Source organism: Rattus rattus, chromosome 8 (assembly GCF_011064425.1).
Source record: "Rattus rattus isolate New Zealand chromosome 8, Rrattus_CSIRO_v1, whole genome shotgun sequence".
Classification (NCBI taxonomy): Eukaryota; Metazoa; Chordata; class Mammalia; order Rodentia; family Muridae; genus Rattus; species Rattus rattus.
In genome coordinates this window covers 110,034,516-110,062,421 of record NC_046161.1, presented here as the reverse complement: position 1 = coordinate 110,062,421, position 27,906 = coordinate 110,034,516, and the positions used below count along the sequence as shown (strand labels likewise).

At 48.1% G+C, this 27,906-nt stretch overlaps 1 protein-coding gene across 1 annotated transcript in view; it reads right to left on the bottom strand.

Moving 5' to 3' along the window:
- The window catches only part of Itga9 (integrin subunit alpha 9), a 293,447-nt gene that overhangs the window by 71,685 nt on the left and 193,856 nt on the right, over positions 1-27,906 (bottom strand). Inside the window, exon 18 of the mRNA XM_032911092.1 lies at positions 18,688-18,838. Coding sequence (XP_032766983.1) covers positions 18,688-18,838 — 151 coding nt within the window. The remainder of the gene's footprint in view (positions 1-18,687; positions 18,839-27,906) is intronic.

Genomic DNA, 27,906 nt, shown 5'->3' with positions numbered 1-27,906 from the left:
TAAAACCATGCACTGAGGAATTGCCTAGATGGAACTAGCCTGTGGGTATACCTGTGCGGGATTGGTTGCTTTGATTGCTAATTGCTAGAGGAGAGCCGGGCCCACTGTGGGCGGCACCATTCCCTAGGCAGCTGGTCCCGGGCTGTATAAAGAAGTCAGAGCCAGTGAGTGAGCCAGCAAGAAGCATTCCCCCATGGCTTCTGCTTCAAGCTGCTTCTTGACTCCCTGTTCTGACTTCTCTCATTGATGGCCTGTGACCTGGAAGTGAAAGGCAAATAAGAAACTCTCTCTTTCTCTAAGTTGCTTTTGGCTGTGGTATTTGTCAGAGTGGCAGAGTCAAAGCAGGGCAGGAAACAGATGACACAAAAGCACCCACCCTCCGTCTTCTCTCTGCGCTCACTTGTGGAAACAGCCACTTGATGTCTGACTCTGAGGGAGTGGGCTCACAGGTTTTCTAATCCTCACATCCTAGAACATGGTAAAGGGCAGAGATATTGCCTCATGGCCTTCCTGACCTACAGAGAGCAGTATCTTCTAAAACAGAGAATTCTACTGGTAAAACATTCTGGATGCCAGCTCCCATGGGGGACTTGTCTGCATATTGATTTTAATTCAGTTAAGTGCCTCTTAAAACAAGACTTATTCCGTTATTGTTTCTGAGTGTTTCCTTTGTATGCTAGGAGGGGGGATGATGGAGGCATTGCTCCTGTAAATCTCCATGGACTAAGAGCTGGGGAGCTGAACAGCCCCCTTTTTTTCTCTACAGTATTTTGCAGGGGGAGGAATTGGGAACCTGGGAAGTCCTGGATTTGATATTTAAGGTTCTCATTGTGGCTTATTAGGATTCAGAGAGGACCCAGAAGATTGTTCTCAAATATTCTTGGCTTTTTGACCCGTAGATGTTTATAGATGCTTACAGTGTTTGTGCACCTCAGAGCGAGCTCTCAACCTGCTCGGGCTGGCTGGACAACAAGGGGACAGAGCTAATGTACACTGACCGTATTTGAGGTGGGCATTAATCTAAGCATTTTTGCTGGTTTTATTTCTGTGGCTATATTTAAAAAAAATAAACAAACAAGTACATGTAAAATGCAACTTAGGGAAGAAAGTTTATTCAGTTTAAAACTCCAGGGTACTGTCCATCATTTCAGGAACTCAAGGCAGGTACTTACATCACATGGATAGTTGAGAGCAGAGAGAATGGATGCTGCATACTGAGTGCTCAGTCAGCTTAATCAAGAGCAGAGAGAATGGATGTTGCATGCTGAGTGCTCAGCCAGCTTAATCAAGAGCAGAGAGAATGGATGCATGCATGCCTAGTGTTCAGTCAGCTTAATCAAAAGCAGAGAGAATGCTGCATACTTAGTGCTCAGCCAGCTTAATCAAGGGCAGAGAGAATGGATGCATGCTTGCTTTGTGCTCAACCAGCTTTCTCTACTCTTACACAGTCTAGGGTCCCCAGCTAGTGACTGGTGCTGCCCACTTTCAGGCTGTGTCTTTTCAAATCAGTTAGGGTTATCAGACAACATCCCACAGACATCCACAGGCCACAGTGATGTAGATAATCCCCATTGAAACGCCTGTCCATGGTGGTTCCAAGCTGTGTTTGAACATCATAGTGAGTTTCTCAATGAGTCTACACCTATCAGGTGTTGAGAGAGGTTTGCGATGCTTCCTGACCTTGGATGAGAAGTGTCTTCCTGGGCTGGACCTCTGAGGCAGATCAAAGACAAGAGTGGCCTTGATCTGCTGATCTACTGGATATCTAAGTGTCCCTTTGTAGCTCAGAGTACGGCTTTGGGGTGGGGGGCGGTCTGGAGGTCCTATCTCTCGTGGGTAAAGTCCCTCCTGGGCCACCAGCTCTCTCACTTTCCCCCAGGTTGCTTCTACCCTTGTCATAAAAACCTGAGGCTGGAAAGTAGACTTTCCACGCTCTGTGGTGAGGACATGTCGAGGAGACCAGAGGAGGAGGCTATGGGCTGACATTTGCAGGTTCAAGTTGGCCATCCTGAGTCTAAAGCCACTGACATCTGAAACAGCTCTGGACTAAGAATGTTGGGGAAGGGATGTTCAACTTGTAACTTCCTGAAGCCAAGCCATTTTTATTTAATCTGGAGGCTGTGAGGTAAGTCTCATGGTCTCCATTGCCTGGATAAAGAAAGGGAGGAATCAAGAAATGGGGCAGCTTGCCATAATGGTGATTCATTGCCTGAAACCAGGATCCCAATTCAACCTCGCTTGGCTCCATACCCTGTGTGTTCTGGCCCCGGGCTGTCTTCTGAGCCCAGGACTATGATGCCCAGGACACCACTGCACAGCTCCCTTCCACCCTGGCACTGTGGAGGCTACAGAGCTGCCTGACGTTCAAGTGCCACCTGCCAGACGCCGTTTCAAGCATGTTTGCATCCTTGCGACAGACCCTGGTCTGGGTGCAGGACCACGTCCAGTCTGCCTGGCTCATTTTAGCCCAGAGGGAACTGTACTTTGACTGTGTGTGGAGAGACCAAGGTCTGTACAGTCAGCAGGAGACCCGTAGCTATGAACCGATGTATCTGTCCACCTCTGGGCCCCAACCAGCATCTCCTTCATCAGAAGAACTCTACAGACTTTTTGGAAAAACCAGTGGGAGTTTTCCTTGGCATAAGGCTCCAAGCCCTTACCCTGCCGCGGCTTCATGAATAAGGACTGAGAGCACCGCCCACTCCAGAGGTCTCTGCTCCCCCAGTTGGAAGGCCTGTTTATCTGAGGAGAGGGTTTTGGCTTTGTCTCTTTGAGTTCCTCCTCCCTATGTGGTTCCATCCACTGCCTTCTGTTGCCTTTGGAGCCCCAAGGCAGCTCCTTCATCTGGAACCTTCTAGAATGAGGGCCTCCAAGGAAGGAGGTATCAACACAACTAATATATAATTAAAACAAAATGAAACAAAACACAAAAGCAACAACAACCCAATGTTGTTCTTTATTCTTTCTAAGTTCCACACCCTTATATAATATATATTGTTCATATCCATCCACCCCATCCAACTTGGTCTTCTGCCCCTCCCCACATCTTCCTCCTAGCTCCATGTCTTTATTTGCACTGTTTTGCTATTATTTGGTGCTATTTATATGTGCATGGCCTGTGGTCACCTGTAAGAAATATACTAGCAGCCACAAAGGAGAGTGACCCTCCCTCTCTCAGCAGCTATCAGCTACCAACAAGTCCTCTGAAAAGGGTGGGGTCTTGGGGGTGGGCCTTGGGGGTGGGGCCTTGGGGGTGGGGTCTTGGGGAGCTCCTCTCCAACATGTGCTCAGCAGAAGCCATTCAACTCCCCTCCATAATGACCCTGAGAAAGCTCTTAGTGTTTAAACCTCATGCACAGGCAGCATAGGATGAGGAGAGGCCATGCAAACTTTCAGATTGCCCCAGCTCCAGTGTCTGGAGACCAGAACTCCACATGGGGTTTCTATCTTAGCAGAGAGGCAGACATTCTCTCTCCTGTCCGTGGTGGCCCTTGCTCCTATCCTATCACTTCCAAAGCTGATGGTCAGGTAGGACAGGGCTAGGCAGACACTTAAGATGGGGCAGCACTGAGGTGAGGGCTGGCTGGGTGGAAACGAAGTCTTCCTTTACCAACACAGAGCAGGCGTGAAGAGCTCACTTCTACAGGTTGTGAGACTTTATCCGTGTCGCCAGCTCCGAGCTCTAATTCCCCCCCCCCTGGTAAATGGGGAAATACACTGTGGCAGACACCTCACCCCCGTAAAGGGGCGCTCCATCTCATTTGCAGCCCACTAACACAGGACCGAGTGACCCAGGTTTATTGTGCCAGTCATCCCAGCGAGACTCTGAAACTTCCCTAGAACTTAATGAAATCAAAGCACTTCTTCGTGGTGACCTGGCAATGATCTCGGTACCCTGATGGGACAGACTTGTCTGAACATGGAGCCAAAACGGGACACGTCTTAAGAAAGCTCCGAAGTCCAACAGGAAACGGGGACCCAAGCAAACCTCACACTTTCACTTTGAAGAACAACAATTTCTCTGTTCACTCAGTGGGAGGGGAGATTGGCTCTTCTATTGTTTGGGACAAAAAGCTAAAACAGGTGCAAGTAATTCCCGTGTTCTGAGGTCTATGCAAGCATGCTGCAGAGCTGGGTAGAAGCCAGCCCTTGGAGCAGCCTTGGCTGCTGCAGTTCTGAGCCCCAGTCCTCCATGTCGTAAGGAAAGGTCATGATGCTCCAAGCACGAGGGTATTTTGGGGTACTTGCTAGAACACTTCAGAGTGGAACATGTGAACTCGACTGGAGCTTCTGCAGCCCTTCAGAAAGCTCTGAGGGCCAATCTAAGTCTGAGGATTCCTTGGCTGTGGCCTGTGCCCCCAGGACTTAAGTTGCTGACTGTGATGCGGGACTGAGATTCCGTTTCTAGTGACAGATAGCTACTGTTGTGCTTTACACAGGGTTCTTAATTCCTAAGTCGTGACTGGCAGCTCTTACAGCACAGTGGCTTTGCAGAGCTCCCACTTTGCAGAACTATTTGATGCTCCTCGGAGAAGGAGGAATCTCGCTTCCCATGGAGAACAGATGTAGCAAGTATGGCCCCCTAGATGGGATCATCAAAGGCCAGCTTCTGCCTGGTTTCCACTCTCTTGGACCGGTTGCTAGAGAGGAAGCTGGTCATGTGACACTCAAGTCACCTGTTGGAGGACCTGATAGGAAAATAACAGCCCTCTTTCCTGTAGCTCTCCTAACTCTCCAGCTACAAGAGAAGTCTCAAAGCACCCCAGCATCCCTGCATCCCTAGTTGAGAGCTCTGCTCCTATCTGTTGGCATTTTGTCTAGGCTCCGCCCCACAGTTACCTGGCAACAGCCAGGTGTGCCTGACTCAGTGTAAAAGGGGCTGCTTGGCCCCCCCTTCTCTGTCTTCTTGCTCCTGCTCCCCCTCTCTCTCTCCCCATTCCCCTTCCTCCTCTCTCTCTACATGCTCATGGCCGGCCTCTACTCCACTTCCTCCCCCCACCCCGCCTTTCTCTGTCTCTACTATCCTCTCAACTCTCCTCTGAATACCCTAATAAATCTATTCTAAACCATAAAGTCATGAGACTGGTCCCTCAGGGGGAAGGGATGCCTCAGCATGGGCCCTGCAGAGGCATCACTCCCTTCCCCCACACCTGACTGCACATCCACCAAACATATCCCCTCTCTCCTCTTTATTTCTATAAAATACAACACTATCAGCTAGCCACCTGTAGAACCATCTTATCTGAGACAATTAGATTTGTCAGATGTCATTTGGGGAATAAGTTGCCCTTTGGAAGACATTGTTACAAACACGCCTATGTCTCAGGAGCAGGGGTAGATAGATGGTTTGTAAAACTGGCCTGATTTTCCATCCTTCCTTGTATTCTTCTTTACGGCTTGACTTTTGGGCTGCTCCCATCATGAGGTCAACTTGATTTTTCCCACTTTGAATTTGAGCAGGCTTTGTGACTGGATCCAACCACCAGAAAACAATTGAAGTGATGCCATGGCTGTTCCAAGACCCTATCCAGGAGGCCTTGGGGCTTCTATTTGCTCTTTTGGAACCCTGCCAAGACTGTGTGAGCAAGTGCTTGCTTCCTGAGAAATGCCTGTTACGCAGCTCAGTCAGTCTTTCACTCCAGACAACAGCTAGATTCCAGCCGATCTGCCAGGTAACCATGAACCCCCAAGCAAGGTCAGCCAAGAAGCCAAACCTTAGAACTGGTCCAGCTAATGCCTACAGGCAGGAGCCATAATAAATGATTATTGTACTAAGCCAATAAATGTTAGGGTGGTTTGTTACACTAATAGGTACAAAGTCTCGGAGGTGAGTGGGAGCCTCTTACCTAGGGCCGTAAGACTCTAATGCTACAATGTAGCTGCTGTTCAGGCCACCGTACCTCCAGCAGCCCTTCCTCTCCTACAGATATCCAAAGCGATTGAGACATTGTGAATCTCTAACAGACGCTCAGGCCTCAGGAGTACACACTCAGGGAAGAGATTTTAAGTCAAAGGAGGTATTAGTGGCCACCCTCCCTCCAACCTTCTTCCCTGTGTTCTGGGAGTCAGATAGGCTGTGACATTGGCTTCATCCGTAGAAAGATGTAAGAAGAGAGTCCTACCTTCTCTGTGAGGGTCTGTTTTGCTCTCCTCAGAGACCTCACCATCTGTCTCTGGTGTGAGGGACTACACTCTTCTCAGAGCTCCTAGCATGTTATTATCTGTCAGTTTGCCTCTTTTAATAAGCTCCTTACCCTCCAACAATTCATCTCACTTCCTTCTTGAACCTGCACCCAAGATCTTTCTCCATGTGGTCACCTTGACCTCTGCCTAGTCTGTCTGCTAAGGATGGAAGCCACCTGGGCTTGGGCTCACCCACTTTTATCCAAGGAAAAACCAAGAAATAGATCACACCCCATATCCACCTTGTCCCCATGTCCCCCTAGGGACTGAGGAATGGACTTTTGAACATGGAAAAACATCACCTCAGAAGACGGATGGCAGAACTGATCATCAACTGTATTTAGTGTGCCTGAATCCTTATTGTACTTGAGGGTACTGCAAATGAAAAGACACACAAGTAGAAGGTAAACACTATTAAATAAAAGAAAAACAAGGAAGGCACTTCTTAAAGACCTTCAAAGAAGCACTTTGTGGCACCGGGGAAGGTGTGCTGGGTCAGGGAGAGGCCACTTGGACAGAAGGGAGCTTGTCGGGAAATTCCTCCTTGACTAAATATTTGTAAACTACCAGATCACATCTATTTATTTTTATTTGAAGTAAATAAAACTATATGAAAAAGAGCTTTTCTTCTCTTTAAAATTTTTAGCATGAGCCAGACCTGGTGGTGCATTCCTGCCTTAGTTAGGGTTTCCATTGCTGTGATAAACACCATGGCCAAAAGCAACACAGGGAGGAAAGGATTGATTTCAGCTCACATTTCCACATCATAATCCCTAACCAAAGGAACTCAAGGCAGGTGCTCAAGACAGGCAGGAACTGGGAGGCAGGAACTGAAGCCACAGAGGACAGCTGCTTACTGGCCTGCTTTCCCCGCCTACTCAACTGGTTTCCTTCCTTTGTTTCTTTGTTTCCCCTTTGTTTCTTTTCTTCGTCCCTTCTTTCCTTTCAACTTTTATTCCTCTCAGCCTGACTGCAGTTTCCCTCTCTCCACCCCTCCCAGTCTTCTACGTGCTCCATCTCCCCCAGATTAACTCCTCCTCTGTTTCCGAGAGAGAGGGAGAGAGAGAGAGAGAGAGAGAGAGAGAGAGAGAGAGAGAGAGAGAGAGAGAAAGAGAAGAGTAGTCACCCTGTTTTCCTATTCCATCCAGGACCACTGCCCAGGGCTGACACTGCTCACAGTGAGATGGGCCCTTCTACATCAATCCTCAGTAATCAATGAGAAAATGCCCCATAGACTGGGGTTCCCCAAAGGAGGACATGAACTTTGACATGCTGACCATATTAGACTATTCCCTTTTGTGAACGGCTATTCCCTCTGTGAGATGTGACCTTTTAGACCTTTCTCAGCACGGATTGTACATGTATTCTGCTATGACAAAGGTTAGATTTAAAGCTTAGATTTATTTAATAGCTAATGTTCATCTTCTGGTGATATCCACCCTGGCTTCCATTTAAAGACCCCTATAAAAGATATCTTAGGGTTGTTTTCTTTCTCTTTCTTTCTTTCTTTCTTTCTTTCTTTCTTTCTTTCTTTCTTTCTTTCTTTCTTGTCCTTCCTTGTTCAGAGCTAATAATCAGACCAGGATTTTATAATAAATGTGTCCTGGCACATTTTGAAGGCATTTTGTAAGTATATGATAGAATCCAGCATTCAGACAAAATGAAGGTTGTCACTTACACATGACACCTTCTTCCATTTATTTGTGGACACCTTACTGTGCTCTCCTAAGACCTATGTCGTTTGGCCCCTGCTAAATGCACCAGTCATGTGTCAGCTCCCCTCACTCACCTATTGTGACACCCTTTCTATAGCAGCCCACATCCCTCCTTGTCCCAGTGGCCCCCCTTTTTCCTGAACACCTCTCAGCATGCACTGGGGAACCTTTCCCAGCCCCCAAGCCTGTTCTGTTCACCATAGTCACAACTCTAGACACCTCTTCAGACCCATTCCCCACCGGGTTTGTGAAGAAGGGGCCACAGGCTTATGTCTATTCTGAATATACACATTAAATACTCATCAGACGTGCGGTTCACTCTTTCTGAATAAATGAGCACGCACAGCGGCGACGGCAGTCAGACCAAGCCAGGCAGTTCCCATTCTCAAGATCAGCACTTAAAGCCGGAGGAGTGTGAGTTCTGCAGACATTCGAGACACTGATGCCTGCCTCTGTGCCATGCAAACAGGACACCGACTTTTTATCCACTCTGTCTTGTCTTTGTTGAGACTGCTTCTGACTATTGGGTATCTTTTCCTATATACAGGGAGCATAAGCTGCTATCTTATGAAAATCCCTGCTGTTTATCACCCAGCAGAGCCCCCAGATGCAATTATCAATCAGCAGTAAGACTCTGGTTGTCACATGATCCATGTCATGTGATCAGGTACCTGTGCTCCTGGTATTGTGCCACTGGCCTCTTATAGGTGACTTGGGCATACAGCTAGGAGCTCCCCCAACCCCTTCCCAACAATATTTGGACCTGAGTTTGGAAAATGATGGAGATGGAGCAAGACAGTTGAGTGTCGGACACACCAAGCGCTGAGTGACTCTACCTCTCAGGACTTTTCCCAGCTGTCCAGTGCTCAGCAGGCAGAAGGGGAAATGGATAAACTGTATTTTTTTCCTCTGTCCTGGCCCATTCAGGGGCAAAGCTCTCAAGTGTGATATTCCTTTAACCGAGTTCACCTTGGGACAAATCGAATCCAGAAAGACATTCAAATAGTCAGGGAAGCGGTGCCAGCTCTCAGAATCCAGCGTAGTGACACATGGGCACCACAGGAGAACTTCCTCTAGTGGGAGCCTGGTAGGGGTTAGGTCTGTGTGCCAGTACCCCCAGGGTACTAAAGAGAGTCTTGTTTAGAAAAAACACAGCTGCTCCAGAAAATGCATCAGTGCTTCCTGTCTGCTACCCCCTACCCAAGAAAAATGAGGGGTGATGTAATCTGAAAGATGTCATTCACGAAGCACCTGGCTCTCCAGAGGGTAACTGCTGCAAGCCAGGTGGGCAGCCAGCGGGACCATCAGACATGCAAATTAGCCTCTTTATTCAAAGAAGAAGCATTAGAGACCTCTGAAGTCAGCCTGTCAGTGCCTGGATCCCGATACCCAGTTTTAGCAGCTGCGCCTCGCTAAGGGTTGGTTTCCACCTCAGGAAAACAAAGCTCGCCAGTGGGCGTGAGTTACTGTGGGGCTAAAACATGTTTTAAAAAATTTGTGCTGAGCATAGTGCATGGCGTAAAAGTGAGCACCCAGTAAGGCTATCCTTCTCATTGCCTGCTGTTGAAGCAATGTCAGATACACGTCTCCAGACTACCAAAAAGAATTCAGGCTCTCTGTTTATTAATTTAGAAAACTCTAGCAAAAGTCCCAAACCTGACCAAGACCACAGAGGAGAGCAAACGAAGAGACGCATCTTGCTTATAATAGAGACAAACGCACTGGTGAAACTGCCAGAGATTAAAACAGCAGCGTATCTCATCCTTAAGGTCAGGGGGTGACATTTTAGAAATAGAGCTCATTTCTTTAAAACGTCAAAAGAAAAGTTACATGGACACATCGCTATTTTAAGTATAAATAGTCTGTGAAAAAAGAAAGCAAAAATTGATCAAAAACCTCAGACTTAACAAGACTGGGTTCTAGTCAAACCTCACAGGCTAAATATCAACAGGTTAGACTTCCAGACCTCCAGGAAGCTACAGTACAAAGACAAGACACACCAAGTAGCATCATATGAGGGAAATAGCATCATATGAAGTTTTACACACACACACATGCACACACACACACACACATGAGGAAATGTATATGCACATGCACACACACACACACTTGTGTGTGCAAGGCACAATGCACACGCACGTACACAATGCACATGGGCATGCATACATGTGTACACACATGTGCACATCCACGCATGCACACACACAGGGACACACAGAAGCAAACCACGGTTGGGCTGAGGTATGCAGAGTACAAGGTGCAGAGTATGGGGGGCAAAAACTGGTAGGAAGAGGGAAGGCATTGAAGGCAATCAGGGGATACCAACGGGTTCGACGTCCCTGGCCTTTTGGGTAATGGAGCTCCTTCCAGCAGCCCAACGTCCTACCTCTGACTGAAAAAAGCAACTCTAACTCTTCAGGGAAAGTTGAAGCAGGGTCAGCTCCAGGAAGAAGTTAGAGATTGACATTACTGTACTGACACTTGGTTTGAATTGGAAGAAAACTTGGATAGGCATGCATGGTGGCCTGTGCCTGTAGCCCTGGGAATAGTTCACATATTTTAAACACGCTGAAGTGTTTCCTCTGAGGAACTGAGCATGGTCTTGAGCATGCTCAGTAAGTGCTCTACCACACCCCTAGTCCTGCCTTGTTTCCCTTAAGTGGATCCTGAGAGTTTTATCTGGAGTCCCGAAAATCCCTCCCAGTTTCACATTTTTTTTTTTTAAAAAAACGGATTTATTTATTTAGTGCATGTGAGTGAGTACACTTCAGATACACCAGAAGAGGGCATCAGATCCCATCACAGATGGTTGTGAGCCACCATGTGGTTGCTGGGAATTGAACTCAGGACCTCTGGGAGAGCAGTCAGTGCTCTTAACCGTTAAGCCATCTCTCCAGCCCCTCACTTTTTTTTATTTATATTTTTCCAGCATATACACAACTTAGCTTTGTGGTCATTATCAAGGGCTTATACCACCGCTTCCTTCCTGCATCTCAAGCTGCTGCAAGGCCTCCATTTCCAAAAACATTATTTTAAATTTAGATTTCTTCCGTGCGTTTGTTGAGCATTCTCCTCATCTCTCCCGTTTTCCTACCATCCCCCCTCAGCCCCTCTGTTCCCTTTGACAACCCCACTCCCACTTTTATTTAATAAATACATACATCGTTCCCCAGGACTATATAAAACACAGGAACCACAAATGAGAGAGAAGCCTTTTTTTTTTTCATATTGGCTTAATTTGCTTAATGTTATTGTTTCCAGTTGCATCCAGTTTCTTACAAATGACATGACTTCATTCTTATGGCTTAAAAAACATTCCATTGTGTATAAAAAACACATTTTCTCGGTTCCTCCTCTGCTGGACAGCTAGGCTGGCTCGTCTGTTAGGAACAGTGCTGTAGTAAACATGGTTGTGCTATTTCTGAGATGTGTTGAGAGGGCGCCTTTGGGTGAACACCAGGAGTCGTAGGGCTGAGTCACACACTCAGTCCACTGGATTTGTGTCTACTCTCTGGGAACCTTTCACACTGATATCCATAGAGGTGGGGCTAGCTAGTTTCTAGTCCCACCGGGAAGTCTATGTGGGTTCCCTGCTGTCCACAATGGCCCCCATCTTTTGAGGCTTGCCCTTGATTCCTGGTCCCACCCTGCTCACATCCTATCCCCTAGGGTAAAAAGAGCTGCAGGTTTTTAACAGTTCCGAAAGTGGCTCTAAACCAGTGTCTGCTGTCTGTAGGTCAGAAGTGTAACTTCCTTTAAGACGGGATAGAACGAAGCTGGTGCTTCCCTGTCAGATCAAGCTGAGGGCTAAGGTTTGGAGGTCCTTGCCTGAGATCGTGCCCTGCATTGCTTCACCATGAGCATCTCCCCTGGGAACAGACACATCCCTCAGGGACTACCAACTTTTTCCTGACTTCAAAAAATGTATTATTTTCAAACTGTGTGTGAACACACGAGTGTAGATGCACTTGTAGGCCAGGAGAGGTAGCCAGAGCCCTTGGGGCTGGAGTTATAGGTTATTGGGGGCTGTGAGTGTGGCTGCTGGGAGCGGAACGTTTGTCCTGTGCAAGAACAGCAAGCTCTCTTATGCATACTGCCATCTGTCCAGTCTCTATTCTTCTTCATTACTGTGTGTGCATGATGTGGTGTGTGTGTGTGTGTGTGTGCCTGTGTGCATGTATGTGTGTGTGTCTGTGTATGTATGTGTATGTGTGTATGTGTGTGTGTGCATGTGTGTGTGTGTATGTGTATATGTGTGTGTGTGTGTGCGTGTGTGTGTGTATGTGTGTGTTTATATATGTGTGTTGTGTGTGTGTCTGTGTGTGTCTCTGTGTGTTGTGTGTTTGTGTGTATGTGTGTTGTGTGTGTGTTTATATGTGTGTATGTGTATGTGTGTGTATATGTGTGTATGTGTGTATGTGTGTATGTGTGTATATGTGTGTATGTGTGTATGTGTGTGTATGTGTGTGTATATGTGTGTGTGTATGTGTGTGTGTATGTGTATGTATGTGTGTGTATGTGTGTGTTTATATGTGTGTGTGTGTATGTGTGTGTATGTGTGTGATGTGAGGAGCTAATTTTGTGGATGGAGTCTATTCTTTCCTTCCATTGATTTATGGGCTCTGGAGATCCAAACCGGGTCACCGGGCTTGCTCAGCAAGTGCTTTAGCTGCCGGGCCATCGCCCAGATCTAGTTTTTAATGTTATTTATTTCTATGTTGTCTTTTGTCTCAGTTTAGCAATTTGATCATGGCTTCCTTCCCTCCCTCCTTCCTTTTCTCCCTCACTCCCTTCATTCCTCTCTTCCTTCTTCCTTCCTTCCTTCCTTCCTCCTTTCCTCCATTTCTCCTTCTTCTCTTCCTCCTCCCTTCCTTCCTTCCTTCCTTCCTTCCTTTCCTTGTTAGGTACTTTGTTGTCTGGCAAAAACAATTGAAAACCCAGGCAGGCTCCTCCTTTCCCTTTTAGAAGAGACATCTAGCTGAAGGCAGGGTCCAGAAGTTTTAATGCGCACTTTCTGAATCCCCCTCACAGAATGCCTATGGCATGATGGTGGGAGACACTCTTAACTGGTTCTTGTTGCACTTATGGCTTTATTGCTGTTTCTCAAGCTGGACTGTAGCCTTCCCCTCAAATGCCGTGAATACACAGACGAAGCTTCTCGTACCAATGAAAGCTGAGCTTTGCCTCGGAACACAGGCCACACTGATTAGAAACGGACACCTGGGGTTCTCCATCGCTTCCTGGTGCCCATGGCTACCAGAAGGGCCAGCAGTCTCAGCGGCCTTCCTTCCGTCTAGTTGCTGTCTCTCTGATGCCATCTAGGTGCTCTGGCAGGAGGGACAGGCATAGTACTGGGGACAGATTACCATCCTGGCCTCAGGGGTGGGAGCTGGGGCTTGGTACCTGCTCCTCTTGACTCTCTCTTAGTCTATTGTGGATAAAGAGTAGGGCCTTCAGAAGCGACTGAAACAGGAAGTGAGCACCGGGAGGATGCAGGCTAAGAGCGGTATCTGGACCAGGGCCAGGTGAGAACCACTGCCTGGCATCATGCAGGAAGTTCAAGGTAAAGTCACCAGGGTGCTCAGGGCACAAGATTAAAGGCAGGAAATGGGCGGAAAAGACTTATTATTTTCCAAGTATTGATTTCCCTTGCAGGGCTCTCTTACAAGGGTGAGCAGTGAGTTCACTGGTCATCTTAATGGCCATGATGGCTATCAACATCCAAGGGCTGCATTTTTTTTGGGGGGGGGCTTCTATTAAATTGATAAGAGACACCGGAGACCACAGAGTACAACGGAAGCCAAGTCTGCTACCGTGGTAGCAGCTACTGATGAAGGAAAGCTGTTTGTGTTTTGCTCACATACAGAAGGATGGGCTTACTCCGGCCCTGGTGACGCCTGACTCCTCCGCGCCACTGACACATCTCTCTGCATTCCCAAGCACAGACACGCAGGTTCCTGCACGGAGCCTTCCGCCAGAGAAAGGTCAGCTACTCCCTCAAATATAAATCTGTGCAAACACATCAAGTGTCCAAATCCTCCCTCAGATCAGATTAGAAAGCTGAGCGGTTTTGTCATCTGGCGCCGTCTTGAGCGGCCCGCCTTGAAAGTGAGGAGACAGATTCCTGAGAGAAACGGAATACCCATTCTGTGGTAGAGGTAGACATTAGCGGGAAGACTCAGTTTACAGCAAAAACAAACTCTCCAGCTCTTGATGTCACTTGCCATAGAGAAGCAAGCCGAGCTGGTAGTTTATAAAGACCCCCAAAGCCCCGCTTGGAGACCCAGCCTGATTAGAAATTCAAAACATTCGCTTCTCAGAAACTGCAAAAACGAGCTTCTCCGATACGCTACCGTGACCTCATCAGGCCTCGTCACGGAGGAGTAGAGGACACAGGGTCTGTCCCCTCATCTCAGTCTCTCAAGGTGATTAGAAGACAGAGCCATAGGTAACTCCACAGCCACACTCGGTAACAGACAACCACAGCTCTAGGCTCTCGGTCGCGCTCGGCAAGCTGTGTGGAGTGTGGTGGGTGAAGTCTCCCAGGGCCCAGGACCATCCTTCCTCTCTCATGTGCCTCGTCTTCCAACATTCCCATCACCAAATCTTATCTTCTCACGTTTCTGTCCTGATGGCCCTTCCCGTAACATGTTACCGCATCGCCAAAGTACTGTACGGCACCCCGCTAAAAGACCCAAGTTCAAACCTGGAAGTACGGTTTCTGCTGAAGGTGCACGGCGTGTGCACCGTCACAAAGTCAGATAAGTCACAAGCTGAACTGTCAGAAGGTGGGGTCCAGCAGAGACTGAGCACATGACGATGTGTGCAGTGTGTGCTGGCATGTGGTGGGGTCGGGGTCTGTCACAGAAGGGGCACACTATACACACGCTTGGCATAGGCCCTGTCCGAGAGTGAAGACTCTGGTACCCTGCACCCAGGGCACACTGATCACCAGAGAGACTGCTGTCACACCAGCTCACCACCACAGCTCACTTCCCTCCGTGCCACACTCCACACCTATTGTTTTACTCTATGTCTGAATGTAAACGCTGCCTCAGCTGCTCCTACCACCATTCCAGAGAACAAACTTTAGCCTAAAAGTCTTTAGCATAAAAAAACGACATGGGGGGGTGTTGGGGATTTAGCTCAGTGGTAGAGTGCTTGCCTAGGAAGTGCAAGGCCCTGGGTTCGGTCCCCAGCTCCGAAAAAAAAAGAAAAAACCAAACCCCCCCCCCAAAAAATGACATGGATGCTACATTTGGGTTGACTTTTCCATTCCCTTCCATCCCTAAACACATATAGACAATATCACACACACACACACACACACACACACACACACACACACACAATCACAGACAATCACACATATACATACAATCAATCACACACACATATAATCACAATCACACACACATATAATCACAGACAATCACACACACACAATTACGCACACTCAATACACACAATCATAGACTCACATAATTACATACACACAATTACACTCACACACACAATCACACACACAATTGCACACATACAATCACACATACACAATCACACATACACTATCACATATACTATCATACACACTAGCAAACACACAGAATCACACACACAATCACACATACAATTACACACACATACAATCACACACATACAATCACAGATAATTACATACACTATTACACACATACTCACACACAATCATTCACACAATCACACACACACACACACAATTACACATACACATGCTAATAAATTTAGCTAGTTTATCTGTCTCCAAGGGGAGAACATGAGACACACCAAGGATGTGAAAAAAGTTTGACCAGAAATACAGTCATATGACAGTCAGGTGGGTTAGAGCATGGGGCTAGCACACATGGAGCTAGCTAGTGTACATGGGGAACAGCTAGGCTAGAAGGCTAGACCAGTGGCTACAGGCTGGACGTGATCAGGGAAAATGTTTTGTTTGGCTTATACGACACTCAGAAAACATCTTAATTATCTGCCAAAGTAACATAAAAGTGAAGGTCTGGTTCTTATTGAACAATAAAATCCAGCAGCACCAGTTCACACTTCTACTTCAGCCACTGGGCTGCTGAGGAGGCTGACCTATGGGTGACATCAGACCCCTCATCTCCCACAGAATCTAGCATATTCTGTGCTAAGTCTGGACACCTTCATCTATGCACATGCCTGCCTTGCCCAACTCCTGGAACTGTGAAGTGTTCTTCAACCAGAACTCTAAGTTACAACTTTCGGGAGCTTAGGAAGTAAGAAGCTCAGGGGAAGTAAGTAGCCCTGTGAAGGGGTCACTGGATCCCACAGGGGTCACGACCCAGAGGTTGAGAACAGCTGCCTTAGAGAGCCTATGAATTTCTGTTTCTTCATCCCTCCAGTATCCTCATGTCTATACAGTTTCCGGGGCGGCATGGCTAAGCTCCGCCCCTACGGGTGTAGCAGGTTTATCAGCGTTTACCTCTCCTTCATTCTCTCTCAATTTCCAAACAAATTAAATGTCCTCAGCTCCTTGCCTCCCGCTCGGTATCTGGAGACACAGAGCAAGATGGCATCTTGGGCTTGCAAACCTCGGGTCTATGAGCATCGGGATTTGTATCAGTCACTCTTCTGTTGCTGTGGTAAAATGTCATGACTTCAAGCAACTTCAGGAAGAAGGGGTTAATTCTGACTTATGGTTCCAGAGGGAGAGAATCCCTCATGGCGGGGGTGGGGGAGAGCTGGGGGTGGAGAAATGGTTGAGCCACCATGTGGGTGTTCTACAAGAGCAGTAACTGGTCAAGATAGCTAAGCCCCTCCAGCCCTGTCTCAGCCGGTGTTGTTTCTAATTACTTCACTGCTTTATTAGACAGGAAGCAGGGGCATAGCTATGGAAGGCCCGTGTGCTCAAGAGCTAATTTCCGAACTCTGTTTGTTTTGTTTTTGTTTCAGCAGTGAATGACAGAAGTTTGTGGGAGAATTCTCTAGCACCCTCCTCGGCTTCGAGATGAACAGGTCTGAGGTGTGTCACTGTCACCTCAGGCTCTCAGAGACCTGAGAAGACCAAGCAGCCCCTTCCCCATGGTCACTGCTCACTGGAACACTCTCTTTCTCTCTTTGTCTCAGCTCCTCATCCCCACACAAGGGTCTCCTGAAGTTATCCTCTCGGTAAAAAGGGATACTCTGGACAGTCTATTATTTCTTTCTCTTCTAATAACCTTTTAAATGTTATTTCATCTTGGATTAGGCTTTCCTTAGTTTTGTGCTTTAGACTCTTTTTGTAAGATTCATACAGGGCCTAGTAAGTAGTCTGTGTCACCTGTGTGACAGAATGGGTGAGGTCCCTTGGTCACTCATCACTACCTACCCCTAGGTGCAGTTAGAACTGGGCTAGACTGTTTATATCCCCAGTATAACCTTGAAGTATGACTGTCACGGGAGGGGCGTCCTTGTTTCTGTCACAGGTCTGCTCTTCTGGCTGGTCTGCAGAGGTGCGTGATGTCTCTATGCCCTGTCCTACTCCCACTCATGTTCACAACCATCATGAGGCACCATGATATCTTGTCAGCTTTCTACCAGAATGGAACCCAAAGTTCTCTAGGCCAAAGGTTTTATAGGTTATGCCTCAATGGTAAAGAGACCAACCTGAGGCACACCCATGGCCCCCATGGCCACTGTGATAGCTACTGACTCCTTCCTGTCACCTTCTCAAGTACACTGTCCTCTAGTCACCACAGCCTTTGACTAGAATTCATGGCTAACTCCACCCTGTCTCCCACAACCTCGGCTGGCAGCCCACCTGCTCAAATGTGTACCTTGGGGTGCCCATGTGCTGAGGACTAGGGTAAAGGTTTTCAGCATAAAGTGACTAAGTTCCATGTGAACACCAGCTCAGTGAGCTTATTACTGCTAACAGGGAAAGGCTGCACGTGCTCAGATAACTGTGGTTGGAACATCTGTGTAGGGCGGAGTTTATCCTGACCTGGGTCTTAGAACAGGGGTCTATGGTCTATCCTGCCCTGGGTCTTAGAATGGGGTCTATCCTGCCCTGGATCTTAGAACGATGTCTATCCTGACCTGGGTCTTAGAATGGGGTTCTAGCCTGTCCTGGGTTTTTGAATGGGAGTCTATCCTGCCCTGGATCTTAGAATAGGGTCTCTCCTGCCCAGGACCTGTCCTCCTCTCTTACAGAGGTGGTTGCATTGAGGGGCATCAGGGGGGAAAGAAAGCGATAGCCCAGCTCCCCTTTCTTGGAATCGTGCTATCATTAGAATAAATCAATTGGCTCTACAGAAGCTCACTCAATTCCTGTAAATCTTCGAATTTCCTCAATGCCCTTGAATACGGCAGGAATACACACATAAACACAGCAAAGCATCAGCTGACACAGACGGCCATGTACCGTAGAGTACAGAGTGTGTTGCTAGTGACAGCCATCATGACGGGCAGGGATCCGTTTACACTTCTTTTTAACAGCTACCGACACAAAAGTGAACTCTTATAGAACATATGTATGGCGCGGCTAACAGTCGTAGCCACTCAGAGAGGGTCAGTCCACAAGAGAAAGGCATGGAAGATAGACCTTCTCTGAGGTACGTGTTTACAGCTGCTGCTTGGCTGTACCAGCAACCTTCTGAGGCCAGGATGAGAGCCAATCTGTAGCAATTCCAAGCTCTTATGAAGGAATGACGTTGGCAGACTCATTGCCCGCTCTGTGCTGTGACGCGTGTCGGCAGGTGGGTCAGATGGGAAACGGCTCCCTCTCGGGGGAGTGAGCGTTCCTTACCTTCTGCCACATGTTGATGAAGAAGAGCTCCCTGGAGACATTGAAGGACACGTTGGCATCGTAGGCGTCGTCTCCAAGGTTGGAGATGGAGATGTTCAGAGAGATGTTCTTCACCGCCCCCAAAGCCAGGTGTGGGGTCTTCTCATCAACACTGCAAAGAAAACCAAACATCGGTTACTATTCTTACAGTAATATGATGGGAGGCACCAGGCGGTAGTTTGGAGGTGTTGGGCAATGGGAACACAGCTGTGACACTCAGGAGCCCCATTCACTAACACACGGCCACGGCATATGAGCACCTGTGGGTCCTTTTGTTCTCCTAAACAAGGGGGTTCTATGTCTTGAACTTACTAATTGTTGCATGACTCATAAGAAAGTCTATACATCAAGCCTGGAGAGCCGAAGACATTTAAAAGGCTTTATGTGAAATTCATTCTTTCCGTTCATTTGAGCAGACCCTGTATTTTTCTCATCCTGTGCTGGATGAGAAGGTCAGTGTTAATTGTGCATGTGACAGAATTTAGAATCCTGAGAGATGGCCTCTGGATGCGCCTGTCTGGGGTGTTAACTGAGGTGGAAGATATCTCTGCTGTGGTGGAACTCTTCCCTGGGGAGGGATTGCAGACTGTGAAACTGGCGCTCGCCTCTGCTCCTTAATGCACATGCAATGAGCCATCTCTCTGAGTGCTTACTGCTGGGACTTCCTGCCATGATGGACTGTAGTCTGGAAGTGCTAGCCACAATCCACCCCTTCTCCCTCAAGCTTCTTTGCTTAGAGAATTTTCATCTTAACAACAGGAAAAGAAAGCAAGACACTGGAACCAGTAGCATGTGACTTCAGGGACTAAGAAAATGCTCACACAAAATGGCATGTAACTTCAGGGACATAGACGATGCTCACACAAAGTGAATACACAGGGTAGGAAGTGGTCTGGAAGAGTGGTCTGCAGTTTCCATCACAGTAGTCTGGGAAGCCTCACCATGGAGGCGACCTCTCACTAGAACCTTGGGAGAAGGAGGACAGGGCACACAGAATGGAGGGCTTACCAAGGGCTTAGCCTGTGATAGGCACGGATCTGGAGTGTTCAAGGAAGAGAATGGAGGCCAGAGAGGATTGAGCAGGTTGAGAGGAGATGAGCTCTAAGAGGTAAAGAAAATGGAGTTGCAGATCCTGTAGGTCCTGGTGTATTGCCATGGAGACCGTGGTGTAGATGTGATGTGGGTGGGAGCCCTACCTGCTCTGAGGGGCAGTGACTCAGGGCCCACATCAGGAGGAGGCTCCTACTATACATGCAGTATAGATCGTCTACAGAGGACTCCTGGGAGAAGTTTGGCGAGGAGTCTCCTGGAGCAAGTCAGGTGGAAGGAGGTGAAAGTCAGGCCTTTCAGCCAGCTGAAGTACGGAGGAGAGCACACTGGAGATGTGTTTCAAAGGTTGTGCCAGCCGTAACGTCATGTGGAGATGAGGGACGTTAGCAGAGGAATGACCAAGGGTAGCTTCAGGGCTTGGGGATCCGACAGCTGCTTTTAGGGCTGCCATTTACTGAGGTGGGAAAGACTGTGGGCAGAGAGGGCAGAGACAACCAGATGCCGTTGCCTTTTGTAGGAGCCACACGGGTTGATACCCGAACTGGGAGGTAGAGGAGGCATTTGGGCTGTAGATCTACATCTGGGATAAACGGGAAGGACGGAGGGGATGAGCAGAGGAGGACAGCTTTCTCACTGAGAATCTGAGGCGAGGAGGAGGTGGGTGTCACTAGGCATTTAGGAAGAAACCAGGGGAGATGGCACAGAGTGGCCACATGGGGCCTTTTCCGAGGGAAGATGGTCAGGGTTGTCAGTTGTGACAGATAGGTCAAAATAGCATGAGGACTTAGAACTGATCACTGGTGGTAGTCACTTAGAGCAGGGCTTCTAAGACTCCTGCCTGTGTCCCTCCATGCATATCCGAGTATCATTCCCACTGCTGTGATAAAATATCCCCCCAAAGCCACTTATAGGACAGATCGTAATGTCAGGTCACAGGCAGAAGACTGAAAACAGCAAACACCACGCCCTCAGTTAACAGCACAGAGAGGTCAAATGCATGCTCGACTGTTCCTCAACTCAGGATCCCCTCTCAAATTCAGTCAGGGCCTATAATGGCCCCACCCACTGTGAGCCGGGCCTTCCCACATCAATCAATGTAATCAAGACAATCCCACAGACACGCCCACAGAACACCCACAGACACGCCCACGGAACACCCACAGACACGCCCACGGAACACCCACAGACACGCCCACAGAACGCCCACAGAGCGACCTGATCTAGACAAACCCTCCCTGGCGCTTTCTTCCCAGGTGATTCCAAATGATATCAAGTTGACAATTAAAACGGATGATTACGGTGTCTGATAAATTTTTACATGACCCTGGATGAGTATTTAAAACAAGTATATAGTCAAATATTTGTCAGTAACAAATAATAACTATATTTTAAGATAATTCTTGGGTATATACATGAATTGGATTTTTTTGAAGACTGAAGCAAGTTTGTATACTTATGACCCGGATGTGCTTATCTGTGTAGCACAACGACCCATACGCATACTAATTTGTGCTGCCTGTAACCCATGGGTGTTCGGCCACAAATTGGATTCAGTGGGTCATTTGAAGAGGAGGATATAAAATCGGGAGGAGTTGGGTGCTATAGGTGGGTCTAGGGAGATTGAGAGAAAGGAAGGGGTAACTATGATCAAAATACATTGCATGCAAGCATGAAAGGCTCAAAGGGTAAAACTGCTGTTTAAAACAGCTTGGTACATAGCAGTGATGGTAGAAGATTATTTAAAAAATGGTTTCCTATAATGAAATAATTTTGTTTCATGCAGAAAACATGGCACGTATGGTAAAAAATGCCTCAGTCTGTAAGCATGGACCCGTGAGCACAGACATGTCAGGCAGCATTCCGCACTGAGAAGGTGAGGAGGGCACACGTGGTGCAAAGTTCACACTGGTGAGACCACAGGGAAGTAGACTACTGGGAGACTACAGTGCAGCTCGAGTGAGGACTGCCAGGGATATCTTACATTTGAGTTAGAGTTTGGGGATTGTGAGTTCAGATCCCTGCCACTGCCGAGCCCTGCAACCCCTGCGTTTGGCTGTAAACCCCTGTATTGGGTTGTAAGCCAGAGCTGAAGCAGCTCTGGCTCAGACAGAGGACACTGGTGACCTCGCTATAAGTAACCCTTGTGAGTCATGGTTGAAAGCTGGACCAAAGTGAGGGGACAGAGAGCAGGGGGCGGGGGTGGAGGGTCTGGAGGTGAGCACAGGGGGATCTAGAGGTGAGCACAGGGGGATCTGGAGGTGAACACAGAGGGGATCTGGAGGTGAGCACAGGGGATCTGGAGGTGAGCATAGAATGGGATCTGGAGGTGAGCATAGAGGGGATCTGGAGGTGAGCACAGGGGATCTGGAGGTGAGCATAGAATGGGATCTGGAGGTGAGCACAGAGGGGATCTGGAGGTGAGCACAGGGGGATCTGGAGGTGAACACAGGGGGTATCTGGAGGTGAGCATAGAGTGGGATCTGGAGGTGAGCACAGGGGGATCTGGAGGTGAAGACAGGGGGGTATCTGGAGGTGAGCATAGAGTGGGATCTGGAGGTGAGCACAGCAGGCGGATCTGGAGGTGAGTACAGAGGGGATCTGGAGGTGAACACAGGGGGTATCTGGAGGTGAGCATAGAGTGGGATCTGGAGGTGAGCACAGCAGGCAGATCTGGAGGTGAGTACAGAGGGGATCTGGAGGTGAGCACAGAGGGGATCTGGAGGTGAGCACAGGGGAATCTGGAGGTGAGCATAGAGTAGGATCTGGAGGTGTTTGTTTCAGTAAAATAGAGTTTGGACAAATAGGATAAGTACTACCGGAGAAGTGGACTGTGGAGATCATGTTTTTAAGGTGGGAATTATCACAGTGCATCCGCACATGAATGGGAAAGTGCCATCAGAGAAAGCACACGGATGAACACAGGACAGGAATCAGTTACTGGTGGGGCCTGGTGAACACGTGGAAAGCTGTGACTGAATGGACAGTGTGTGAGACACAGCTGCTGGGTGTGGGTGGAGGATGCAGACTCCTGTGTGGCCGTCTGTCCTTGGCATGGAGAGAAGGGGAGGGAGTTTGGGGTGTGGCAGTGGCAGGAGAGCCGGGGGCGGGGTGAATTGGCCGAGGATGATGATGATGAAGACAGAGGTGATAACAGAGATGAGTTTACCAAGCCATATAAGCTCTGCACAGAACGAAGTCACTCCCAGTTGTTAAGTGGCCAGCTGGTTAACGGAAGACGTGGAGACGCCTGAGACCTTGTGCAACGGACAGTTGTTTCTCTGGGCTCTTTGGCTCAGGAGACTCCATGACAGATGTGAAGGGTATACCAACAGACCGGGGACAGTTAACCCCTCATGGTCTTTAAGCTGTGGGCACCTAATTAAAGACAGATCCATGATCTACGATGTCCAAGTGGCCCTGCTTTGGTGACTAGCACTCCCGTTGACAGCTCTGGTTTTGAGGGTTTCACAAGAGCATTATGGCCCTGTGGTCATCTGAGTTGGCCACAGAAGGTTTGAAGACCCAGAAGTCACTTCTATGAGCTATACCTTGTCTCCCTTGCTTCCTCTTGAACTTGTTCACGCTCCCCACCCCCAACCCTCTTTTAAGCCTCATCTGAACTGGCTTGCATCTTTCCAATACGTTAGATTTCACTTAACTGCCATATGCTTTGTTGTCTGTGGCAATTAACATAGCTAATACGGCGTGCAAGAGAAGAGGACTATTCACACACTCAAACGGCTATGATTCTTTGAAATACAGATTTCATGGGGGAAGGAAACCGTCATTACGCATCTGCAGAGAGAAGCCCCGCTGTCTAGCGTGTCTGGCACGCCAACAAGAAAAACATGCGCAACAAGAAATCGGATGGCCTCGCTTGGGAAGCGAGAACTCTGAGGATCCAAACAAGATGTGAAAAATTAACTCAGGGAAGAGAGTTACGAATTCTTGAATGGTCTCCAACGACTTAAGACCTCGACCTCAAGCCTTTGTGCTGAAGATTTATTATTGTTGGCCAGTCTGGTTCTAAACAATTGATGGGTTATTTCTGTCCCCATTTGCTTTGGTAACATGAAAGGGAACTGTCAGACCTTGGGTATGGAACAGCATTAACCTAGCTTGACCAGGAGAAGGACCTGCATGCATGCTCACAGAGGGCCAGTCGCCTCAGAGAGAGCAGGCACTGTGGAATAGTAAGCAGAGGGACCACATAGGCAGGCACAGCGTCGCAGGCTAGAGAGCTGCCGCCTCTCTGAGTGTTGTAGTTCACAAGACTAGGTCTCTTTCTCTCCTGTGCGAATGCCAAGGAATCAGGCCAGAGACACCTGAACTCCTGCCAGGCCCCTCACCACGGGCCTCTGCCACTTAACCATGCAGTAAGGTCATTCCTGGGTTTTCGTAGTCAAGTGATTCTGGCTCTGTGATTAAGGGAAGCCGGGCACCTTCCAGGGTAGACTGTGGACGCAAAACTTTGAAAAGAGAAACCTCGGAGTTGTTTTCATTCTTTCTCCAAAGCTAAAACTCTATAACCAAAACAGTAGGTCGCTGCTCCCTAAGTTATTCTTAGAAATGAAATGAAAATACATTTACTAGCACAGGACCGCGTACTGTCAAACAAGCCTTTCTGAGGACTCGCAGGACTGGATGGGAGAGCCGCTTTTAGAGCTGGGAAATCACGAAGCAGAGAGGTGGAGGCTGAGGAGAAGTGAGAGCCTCCCATGCCTCCAAAGCCCACTCCTTCCCACTGTCACCTGCGTCCTTTAGTCCCCTGTCTGCCATAGTGCCAGAGGTCCTTCCTGATCTCCCCCTGTGAATGACCACGTCCCTCATGAATTCTCAGAACTTTACCAAGGTAGCTTCACACTAATTTTTAAAATTAATTGTACATATATACAATTAAACATGGTCATTTATGCTTGCAGTTTTTCCTTCTGACTCCCCACCCAACTTCATAATCCGTCTCCATCTCTCTGATAACTCACTGTCTCAGTTACTTTTCTACTGTTGTGCCAAAATAACATGACCAAGGCCACTTACAAAAGAAAGCGCTTAATTGGAGCTCACAGTTCCAGATGGTTCGAGTCCATGGCTATCATGTCAGGGAGCATGGCAGCGGGCAGGCACGGCACAAGAGCAGTAGCCGAGAGCTTATATCTGATCCAAAATCACAGGCACACAGGCAGACAGACAGACAGACAGATAGACACATACACACACACACACGAGAGCAAGAGTGAGAGAGGGAGAGAGAGAGCGAGGGAGTGAGAGAGAGTTAGAGAGAGCAAGAGTGAACAAGAGAGAGCGAGAGAGACTAACTGGGAATGCTGTGGGTTTTGAAACCTCAAAGCCCATCCCCACTGACATACTTCCTCCAAAAAGCCCACACTTCCCAATCCTTTCTAAACATTTCCACCATCGGAGGACCAAACATCCAAATACTTGAGTCTATGGGGACTATGTGCATTCAAACCATACCCACTAAGTCCACTTGACACTCTTCAGTGCCATGTAAGGGGAGGGTTCAGGGACGTGAGACACAAACTTCCAGACTTGACATGGTGTGGCACTTAAATGTCACACAAGCTGTGGTTACTCGAACCAGATCAATCCAGACTAAATTCCAGCATAGGTCAGGGAGGTTCTCTCCAGGTTGTGTCCCTCACCCAGGAGCTGTTGGCAGTTCACAGCTAGCTCTGGGGGAGAGAGAATCATTGCTTTGTATGTGTGGCTACTGGTAGATCCTGCATAGTAATCTGGGACAGAGGACCATGTCTCTACCACAGGGTCTGACAGCGGGGCCAGGAGCCTTTGCTCTGGTCTGCTCACAGGGGCAGAATTGGTTCCAACACCAAATTTCTAAGGGAGTCTAATGTCCTGACAATTAGGAAGATTGGCCTGGAACTGTTGTGTTGGTCATTTAATCCTTCAGTGGGGTGTCAGAGGCTGGCCTCCCCTACGGAAGTTCTATGAGCCTGCATTGAACAGCAGACAAGCGCCCCCAAGCAGACCTTCGACTGTCAATCCAGCCTTCCCATTTCCCAGAGGGAGAAGCTGAGTCTGAGCGAGGACCCACTCACCTGAGGTCACCCAGCCATGCTGGCTCTGAGCTAGAGCAAGGGTCAAATGTCCTTGGCTATCCATGCTGCAGCTCTTGTATAATGAAGCCCATCACATGGGGAAGGGCTCTGGCGAGAAAGGTTCTTTCAATGACTTCAGAATAGAACAGGCCTGTGTGAAGACCCGCTGCTCAGACAGGCCTGCCAAGAGTCTAAAACAATCGTGCACAGTTCGTGTGCCAGACATTCCACGGGTGCTTGTTTATTTATTGAGGAACAACCTTTCTAATTTTCGAGGAATTTTATCCTCCGATAAAACTTCCCATTAATTCTAATTTGCTTGTGCAGTCGCCTTTTAAGCGGGTCATGCTCCTTTGTACGCAGGCCCTGGCTGCACTTTCAAGTGAAAGGCATCGTTAATAGACACCAAAGATTTAAACCGCGCTGTTTCCGTAAGCCTCATCTTCTGGCACTTTCATAGCTTGAGGGACACATATAACTTATTTTTTTATTAAAAATTCCTCTTTAGTATATCTTTGTATTGTGTGTTCTCTGTGTGTGTGTGTGTGTGTTACCTGCATGCCTCTGTGTAACTGTGCATGCCTAGTGCCTGTGGAGGCCAGAAGAGGACGGCAGGTCCCCGGAACTAGAGTTACAGACAGTTGTGACCACGCGGGTGCTGGGAATTGAACCTGGGACCTCCAGAAGCCCAGTCAGGGATCTCTGCAGCCCTCCTGATACACACTAATACACCTTTGGAATGTATTATGGAGTCCCTAATTCTTTAGCATGAATTCACTCATTGTTCCAAATGCCAGCTGGTACTGGTGACCAACGGGAGTTGCGTGAGGTCCCAGATTCTTTGCTACACTTATTCTTTGGCCTCGTTCCTTCTGACCAGCATGAAGACCATCCATGTCCTTACTGGGATGGACTTGATGCATGTATCAGCAACTTATGCTGAATCCTCGTGGACAAGAACTCCCCCTTCTTTCCAGATAAATTGTTCTAAAGATTCAATAGGAAGAACGTGAGGTAGCTGAAGGATATCCAATGATGTCCCACCCCCAGTGGATATTTTCAAATGTTCCTAAAGATCTCAACTGTGATCTTACCTGGAGGTATAAGCTACGTGCTTTCCTCTTGCTACCAGCATCAACAGAACGATGCTAACTGTACAACCACTAAGTGCGTCCACGTCAATTACACCCAACAAGATGACTGCTGCAAGAGAATTTTCTCATACACACACACACACACACACACACACACACACACACACTCTGAGGGTAAAGCGCTTGCCTAGCTGATGTAAGGCTGCAGGTTTAATCCCAGCACCCAAAAGAACAGCCACAGGGATAGTGCTAAATCTCTTCAAAATGCACTTGTAAACTATCAAGTGGAATGGGTAGGGAGGGGACCTGAGGGAGGAGAAAGAATATGATCAAAATATGATGCCTGAACAATTTACAAAATAACTTAATTAGCCTTGTGAATGTTGAGAGATGGCCAAACAAGAAAGTATTCATGTGAATTTTCCTACAGTGTAATTTCTAAATTTTACTTGGATCTGATGTCCAAGGCTTAGATGTCAGGCGGGGGTTATCACTTGACACCTGTGATATTCTGGGGATAGGAAGGTGAGCCATGGGCATTTGGAAAACAGGAACATCTTAGCGTGGGATACCCCAAAAGGAGACAGGTTTGAAGCAAGTGGTACTACAGGAGAGATCTCCAAAACTCACCCAGGGAAGGCCACACTAAGGAGTAGGCAACTGGTGAGGGCTGTGGCATCAAGCCAGTGACCTCTCTCGGTGTCCGGAACTTAATCATTCTGGAACCTTGAAAAACATAGCCTCAGTGTTATCCCAACTGGGATAAGGAATATCTCTGCACTGACTCTAGGCAGGATGAGGGGTATTGAGGCGACAGCAGGTGGCACTCGTACGAAGCACTGTTGATAGGCAGAAGACGGAGTTCCTGGTATCAGGAATGAGCCAGAAACTCAGGACAGGGATAAAGGGATCCAGACAGGAAGGGTTCTGCCTACCACAAGGTCCTTTGCCAGTGTTCT